The sequence below is a fragment of the Chelon labrosus genome (assembly GCF_963514085.1).
Source record: "Chelon labrosus genome assembly, chromosome: 1".
NCBI lineage: Eukaryota > Metazoa > Chordata > Actinopteri > Mugiliformes > Mugilidae > Chelon > Chelon labrosus.
Window position 1 is genome coordinate 16,909,866 of NC_140337.1, and position 8,503 is coordinate 16,918,368.

Here is an 8,503-nt window from a genome sequence, read left to right on the forward strand (position 1 = left end):
AGTGAGTGAAGAATTGCCGATTAAAATGAGTAATCAGTTGTCTTAAGTCCTTCATGTCTTAAGATGGGACATATTTAAAGAGCGCAAACATAATTAATTTAAAATCACACATGCTTTTAAATGATCTGATTAAAATTCTGGTCAGTGCATAACTTGTTCTAGTGGGTTATTTAAAATTAAAAGCACTCCTCAAACAGTATACGCTTAAGACTTGAAGACTTAAAGGAGTCTTAAAGTGTTTCTCACATTACAAGAGGAACTAGAACGAGTCAGATCTTGAGGTTTTTGGTTAATTTTGACGTTTTGATGTCTTAAGATGGACATATTTAAAGAGCGCAACATAATTTAGCACTCCTCAAACAGTATACGCTTAAGACTCGAAAACTTAAAGGAGTCTTAAAGTGTTTCACATTACAAGAGGAACTAGAACGAGTCAGATCTTATGTTTTTTTTTTTGTTAATTTTGACATTTTGATGTCGAAGATGGACATATTTAAAGAGCGCAACATAATTTAGCACTCCTCAAACAGTATACGCTTAAGACTTGAAGACTTAAAGGAGTCTTAAAGTGTTTTCACATTACAAGAGGAACTAGAACGAGTCAGATCTTGAGTTTTTTTGTTAATTTTGATGTCTTAAGATGGACATATTTAAAGAGCGCAGCATAATTAATTTAAAGTCACATACGCTTTAAATGATCTGATTAAAATTCTGGTCAGCTTAACAGTATCGATGCAATATCTCATTTCAGTGCATAACTTGTTCGAGTGGGTTATATAAAATTCAAGCACTCCTCAAACAGTATACAGTTAAGACTTGAAGACTTAAAGGAGTCTTAAAGTGTTGCACATTACAAGAGGAAATACAACTTGGGAACTAGAAATGAGTCAGATTTTGAGTTTTTTTTGTTAATTTTGACATTTTGATGCCTAAGATGGACATATTTAAAGAGCGCAACATAATTTAGCACTCCTCAAACAGTATACGCTTAAGACTCGAAGACTTAAAGGAGTCTTAAAGTGTTTCACATTACAAGAGGAACTAGAACGAGTCAGATCTTGAGTTTTTTTTTGTTAATTTTGACATTTTGATGCCGAAGATGGACATATTTAAAGAGCGCAACATAATTTAGCACTCCTCAAACGGTATACAGTTAAGACTTGAAGACTTAAAGGAGTCTTAAAGTGTCTCACATTACAAGAGGAACTAGAATGAGTCAGAGCTTGACTTTTTTCTGTGTTGCCCCACACCTGAACGTCATTTCAGTGTCAGTTCTTTGTTGTAGAGGATGAGGTGATCTAAGCTCTTGGCTGAACAATACACGGTGACCAACATGTTGTTATGCAACATGAACATGTTAAGTGCTACGTACAGTACAGTACATCATGGCACGGCGCTCGCCCATTTATTTATTTATTCTGCTTCGCCCGACGCTGCCACCGCCGCCACACACTTTTGTGTCGCCTGAGTGGAGGCATGTTCTCGGCAACTGTTGGAAATTAAGGCTTTAATTCACATGATTGCTTCACACATACTAGAAATATCTTCTGTGAATACATCGATTATTCTGCTCTTTTTTACAGTTAATTATTTTTTTTTAGAAATTCGTCTCGAATCGTTGCTTAATTTGAGGCCTGACCTTCCGCTGCATTTTCCTGCCTGGCCTCTTGTGTAAACTTCACCGGTGTCTGTTTTGTTTTCTGTCCGCCTGACATATTAAGTGTTTTTTGTTTAAAAGTATCTGCAAAGGCGCTGGAGTTAATGCTGAAGGTCTGTGTTGTTCCGTAACACTTTATAGGCCGCTGTAAAAAATAAATTTGAGCACACCGGCGCCCGAGCTTCAAAGATTTCTTTCTTTCACTCTCACCTGGCCCCGCTTGTTTTATGCCTTTATTGCCCACATCTTGTGTATATCACTGCATGATTACACGTCTCTATCCCTGCCCAACAGATACAGCCGTACCTCTTCTTAGTCTACTGGCCTACTTAGATTACATGTTTATTTGAATTCCTCTAAAGGACTGTCTGTCCGTGCTCTCTTTGCGTACAGCGAACTCGCAGCCTGCTTCAGGTCTGAATCGGCTGTTGATTTCGTTCCACTGGCTCGAGACGGAAACAGCAGGATACAGGCATCAAGAAACATTATGTCCTGAATTAAAAAAAAAAAAAATCAGGTCATTTTGTGGGTGAAGTTTTCTCGGTGAAGTTTGGGGATATGTAAGCCAGTCCCTGAAAGTCGAGCATTGCAGCAACGGCATATGTTTCTGCGTCGGGCTGACCCTGGAGCTGTGTTAGCAAGCTCAGCTGAGATCATCGTTTCACCCTTCCCTGCTGTGAGGCCCCGCGTTTGAGTCATGACAAGTCTGTTGCAGCTGGCTGGCAGTCTGGGGATTATGTCATTACCGTGGGCATGTCTCATCATAGTGGCGAAACTGAGGATACGCCACAAATCAGATCCAGTTGCGACCTTTTCATAATTAATTATAGGATACCTGTGAACTGGCGATTGTCGTAGTGTCGCGCGTGTAACTCGCTTTAAAGTTCAGGAAAAATCCCAAACTCAGAGCAGCGTTTGTCTTTTAATCATTATCATGTTTATAGTTCTATGTACCAACCCTGTTACTGTAGTAGACTGTTATATTGCCTGCAGTTAAAGAGTAAAAGTGGTATTTGGATAGCACGGTGTTGCTTTATGACGGGAATTCCTTCTGCGCTGGACGAGCTCCAGCCCTCGTCTGCGGCGCGCACACAAGCACAGATATTTATATATTGTTTTATAACGGGAGTAGAGCTGCGTAATCTTAAGCGTCAGATCTTAAATATGTCGCGATTAACCAGGGACTGTCCCGCTGAAGGAAGTGTATGGATATAATGTCAAACCTGATTTGTAATTGTGGCGAGTGTCTTTTATCACTTCCTCTACAGTCAGACGGGACAGTTACACTCCTGATTGGGAATTTTAATTCTTTTTCACAGGAAAGAAGTGGAGCGTGTTGTGGGCGTTGTGTCGCCAGCAGTGTGTTTGTGTATTCCCCGACCTTGACATGTGTGTTTTTCCCCCCCCTGTGTGGTACTTTCACACCTGCTGCTGCATGTACAGTGCAGAAGATTTAGCCAGATGAGGAATACATAAAGATGCCTGTTTTGCTTAATTGAATCATGTGCAGACTGTAAATTAACCACACTAATGTTGGTGTTTCGGCTCAAATCACATCATCTCGTGTTCTCTACCTTTTTCACTGAGTGACATGCACTGAGCTAACAGTGTATATTACAAATTACATCCTCTCCTTTAGGGATTACTGCAAGCAGCGGTCACGTTATAGTTTTTTTTTATCAAAATGCCCTTTCCCAGATTATGTCTGTGCAGTTTTAACTCTGTAAAGTGTGTCTTGTGTTATAATACTTAAAGAATTACATCCGTATCGGAGCTCGTTCCTTTTTATCGGAGCAAATCAATCTAGTGCAACATATTTATTTAACTAAATAAATAAAACTGCAGTACAGGAAATGTGCAACTGTTGCACGCATGTTACAAGTTGAATTATTTTCTTGTAGGTGAAGACGCCAAGCGTAACCAAACTACCGTCAGTACTTGTAGGTAAAGGTTATGTTCTGTAGAGTAGTAGGTAAACACTTCACACGGACACGTCTGTATTTTAGCTGCAGCTTGTAATTGTCCCTCCTAACTGCTTTGATGACAAATTATCTTCTGGCCACAGAGACTGAACTTTTCTTTTCTTATTGTTGCTTTGATGACGCATCTCTGTCTCAGCGGTTGACGGCGCGGTTGTCCCGATACCGCTTTTGGTCAGACCAAGTACTAATACCTATATATGGTTACTCAAATACAGAGTCTTTCATCATTCTGTCGATGCCGTGTTCCTCGTCTCTTCTCTTGGATGACGGTATTGATGAGTCGTCTCCTGTACGCGACGAGGGACTGTAGCGTCATGCTGCTAGCGTGTAGCACATGCTGTTGCACTGTTTCAGTCTCTTTTGCAGGCTGGCTGAGCTGCACCCAGGTGTCTTGCAGGTGGGAGGAGGCTAAGGTGGAATTTTTAAAATGCGCCACTGAATCATCAGCATTTCTGAGCCGCAGCCACTGGTTACACATTGTAACCCCCGGATTCTGTGACTATGGGCGTGGTCCGGGGGGCGCGGCCGCATCCGAGCTGTTAGCAAGAGTCCGTGAGTAGTGTGACTGGGTAGACGCTCCTTTGGTTCACTGGAAGCCACATCGCATACACTTAGAGTGAAAACACGCTTCGGCATATGTGAATTTATGAAAATGAGTTGTGACCCTTAGCACACAGCCGCTAGCTTTGCCGTCCGTCTGAATGTTGGTTTGCTTTTGGAAGTTTAAAGAGCCTCTGAGCTCTTGTCTTTTTTTCTACCAATGCTACAAAACTCTCTCTTAATTTATTTTGCCATACTTTGATTTTAATCTCATGTGATTGGATTGCTTTGTTCCACACAGTGAGGCTAACCTTGGTGGGAAAACGAGGATGTTATGCAATGTATGTTCTTTATAGTAGAGATTTAACACTCCTGTTTGTTTACCTGGTAAAGGTTCTGTACGTTCATGACGTCTCTCGAGGTGTGTGTGTGTGTGTGTTTTCTCCTGGTTAATAATAAAACACTGTGGTCTTTTACTGCAGTTTACCAGAAGATATTGATTACAGCCATAAAAATCCGAGGAACGCTACGAAGCCTTCAGACTCATTTCTGTGTTTGCAGAAAAAATGACGGAGCAGGATCAGTGCCAGCTGGTGTTCAGTTTTCAACCTGTTTCTTATTCAGGTCATGAGTTATGGGGAGGGGATTGTCGTTTGGCGGTTTTATTGTTTATGAGCAGCGAGACTCCGAAGAAATTTCCACCCATGGGAGCTGTTTTCCAGCTGTAGCTAAAAATTGAACTGAGACGCTGATAATTTGATCAATTTGGATCCTTGGCTGAAATGTTTTAAGCCTTAAATGAGATGAAACGTAACTGCCAGTAAGAGCAAACTGTGGGCTAAACAACAGGAGGACAAGCCACAGTTATCTGGCTTCAAGACGTAAGGATTTATTCCCGGTGTTAAATTAGCTTTTTGGGACTCTGCTTCATCGAGTATAATATTTTCAGCACCCTTTCCAAGCTTAAATTATACCAGAATACATGGTTCCAGTGTTTTACGGTGTGTATGCTGTTGTTACCTCACGCAGAGCCGGCTGAGATGAGCGGTCCAGAGGTGGCCAAGACACCGGGAGGCGGTGCTCCAGGCAAGGAAGGAAAGGAGCCTGTGGCCAATGGGCACGCGGGAGAGGGCAGCGACGCCAACCCATTTGCTGAGTACATGTGGATGGAGAACGAAGAGGAGTATAACAGACAGGTAAGTGCGTGTCCTCTTCTGGGACGTATTCATTAGTCAGATTTACAACTCTTTCTACTCTCATCCCTTCTGTCTGCTCTGCTCTTAGTCTTGGACTCCCTTTAGGTCCTAATTTCAGCTGGGGGGAAATTAATTTTTTATCAAAGTCCAAATGTTAGTTTTGTGGGCTCAGTCCCAACATCAACACTTTGACCTTGTTGTTTTTTTCTTGTTTCGTTAGGCTGAGTTCAGACCTCTACCACCATGCGCTGGTGCACAGAAGTCTGCTTTACAAAACAAACACTGGGTTGCCTAGCAAAGGGAAAAAGTAACCATGCGCAATTTTCGCTGCGACGCTGTTTATATAATCTTCCTGCGTTCAAATGCATACTGTATGTTTGAGGTTTGAGTTCATTACAAGGTTTATCCACCGAGAGAGAGAGAGAGAGAGCTCTGACATGTTTATTTTGGCTGCATGTCCCAGTCAGAACACATTTTGGTCTTATTTTTAGGGATAAGAGAAAACTTGGACAACATGCAGCAAAGGTTCATAGCCAGAGATGAGCTGGCAAAACTGCTTTTGTTTGGTTACTAGGTTAAATCTGAGTAACAATTTAAAAACGCTACACCTCATTCACTTTTACTGCGTTTGTCTTACCTTTTTCTCCTCCCGTGGTCTCATCTCCCAGGTGGAAGAGGAGCTTTTGGAGCAGGAGTTCTTGGAGCGTTGCTTCCAAGAAATGCTGGAGGAGGAGGACCAGGATTGGTTCATCCCTTCACGTGATCTCAACAACCAGGGTGTGGGGCAGCTGCAGCAGCAGCTCAACGGCCTGTCCGTCAATGATCACCACAACAACCCGGAGGAGGTGGCGGTGAGTCAAGACGCATCGTTTCACAACACACTTAAAAATCAGTAAATCTGGGTAAAAAAAAAAAAATAATGTTTTAATTTTCTTTTTTTTGCAGAGGAAGAGCATCTTGAATCCTGAAGCGAAGGAGTTCGTGCCGGGGAAGAAATACTAGGAGTCCCCCTCACCCCCATGGAGCCTCCACGCGCCCAAACACACAAACACACACACACAAGTCCTCACATGTTCTCAGAGACTCTGGCGGCCGCGGCCGCACACACACTGATGCCAACACACACACACACGCGCGCCGACACACTTGAAGTCAGTGGCGTGCTGGCAGGCCCAGTTGGGGGGTGGGGGGATTTCTTTTCTTTCTTTCTTTCTCTTTTTTTTTTTTGTTTCTTTAATCTTTTTATTTCCTGTTTGTTTCTTGTAAACTGAGGGACATTGGGAACAGGGGTGGGGGAGGGGTGTATTACCAGCACCGCCCTAACGCGGGCAATAGCTCATCATCGCATTTCAAATGACACCGGTGACGTTTACAGAGTACGCAGATCCCGCTGAAGTCCCCTTGGATTTTAGGCAGCTACCCAGGAGCGATGCCAGGACACAACTTTAAATAAATAAAAAAAATAAAAAAAGAAGTCTAAAATTTCTTTGACGCGTTCACATGAGTGCTGTCCATTGGGGGAAATCAAATTGCGAGTTAGTTGGAGGTTTTCCAAGTGAGTTTAGAGGAGGACTAACATTTCAGGGGACTTGATGAGGGCTTCTGCCACTGCTCTGTAAAGTCATCCGTCAAATCGAAACCCGTTGACGCCCATGATGTCTTAAGCTACCTTTGACATCATTTTAGAGATGCGGGTTATTTGTATCTGTAGCGGCGCCGTTCCAAACCAAGTACTGACCCCCCCCCACCCATCCCTTGCGCAGTCGACTACAGTGATCAGTGAACAGGCATGGGCAGGCGTAATCATGGATAAGAAATTATTATTTTTCCAGTTTATGTGGAAGTCCATGTTTATCTTTTGTCCGATGTGTAAGTGCAGAGGTGGCTAATGTCCTAATTATGCTTCAAGTATGAATAAAATAATATGAGTTGCAGGAAGGTCAGAGCTTTTTCTTTCAATCTTATGAAAAAAAAATCTATATATTTGTTTTTTTTTTTTTTTGTCTTCACAGCTTCATTCTTTGGTTCATTTTTGGATTTGAGGTGTTACGACCTTTTTTTTTCATTTACAGGGTTCAGTATTTGGTCTGGAACAACAGCCACTGCCTCTTTCTGCCGGAACAACTTGGTTTGTTCAGCATCAGATCAAGTGTCCATATCCAAATCAGGTTTTCAAATAGCCTCTCCTCCTCTTTTTGTTTTATTTTTTTTTCTCCTTTATTTTCTTCATATTTTTGAGGATGAGGCGTTTTGTGTCTCTGCTGGGTATAGTAGCCTGTGGTGTCCATTTAGTCCCGTTTGTAGAGGAAGGAGAGGAGACGGTATTGTCACAGCCCTTGGAAATAAAGCAGTATGGAGCATGTGTTGGGACAATACTGCCTCTTTGCTGTTCTTCTCGTCCTGTCCAAGGACACAGATGGACTTTTTTTTTTTTTTTTTGTTTGGAGGAAGTTCTACTTTTAAACCGTGACTCTTTGTTATGGACTGGTTTTCCCTAAAGCATCCCCTCCTAGAGTGAGAGTATAATATCTGTTAAATTGCAAAAGGAAAAAATCTGCGTATGAGAAGATGCTTTTTTAGGAAATCCAGACTCCTTCATCAGTGCAGACGACAAATTATTTAGTCAGTTTTTATTTAATATATCGGCCATCTTGGCTTGAAAATGCAGAGGCAGTATTGTCACATCTTCTTCAGGCCACTGTTCATTTGTGGTATCAACAGCGATAATAAAGTCTTGTGTATTTTACTCTTTAAGTGTTACGCACTGAGCATTGAATTTACAAGTATCTTGACAGGCAGCACTTCTGTCCACCCTTTGCAGTTTTTCAGCGTATCCTTCAACCGTGCAGCAGAGACGGTAAAAGTCTCGGTTTAATAGGGGAACTTCCTCACACAGTGTTGGACCAGGGGAACTTCCTCACACAGTGTTGGACCACAGCTGTCGAAATGGCACCCTGGCGAAGCCAATAGGAATGTCTGCCAGGTGGATTGTACATGAAATCATTTTTGGTGATTTGAGTTCGAAGACAGAAGCCGTTTAAAAAAAAAAAAAAAAAAAAAAAAGAATACGGAAAAAAAAAAAGGTTCAGAAGACACAGTATCAATTTCAATACAAATAAAAATAATGA

At 42.0% G+C, this 8,503-nt stretch overlaps 1 protein-coding gene across 2 annotated transcripts in view; it reads left to right on the forward strand.

Annotated features, from left to right (window-relative positions):
* The window catches only part of paip2b (poly(A) binding protein interacting protein 2B), a 12,644-nt gene extending 5,331 nt beyond the window's left edge, over positions 1 to 7,313 (forward strand). For both annotated transcript variants that reach the window (XM_084553247.1, XM_084553246.1), the window contains exons 2-4: positions 5,209 to 5,375; positions 6,044 to 6,226; positions 6,321 to 7,313. In XM_084553247.1, coding sequence (XP_084409373.1) covers positions 5,220 to 5,375; positions 6,044 to 6,226; positions 6,321 to 6,377 — 396 coding nt within the window. In that variant the 5' untranslated portion in view covers positions 5,209 to 5,219 and the 3' untranslated portion in view covers positions 6,378 to 7,313. The remainder of the gene's footprint in view (positions 1 to 5,208; positions 5,376 to 6,043; positions 6,227 to 6,320) is intronic.
* The last annotated feature ends 1,190 nt before the right edge of the window (positions 7,314 to 8,503 follow it).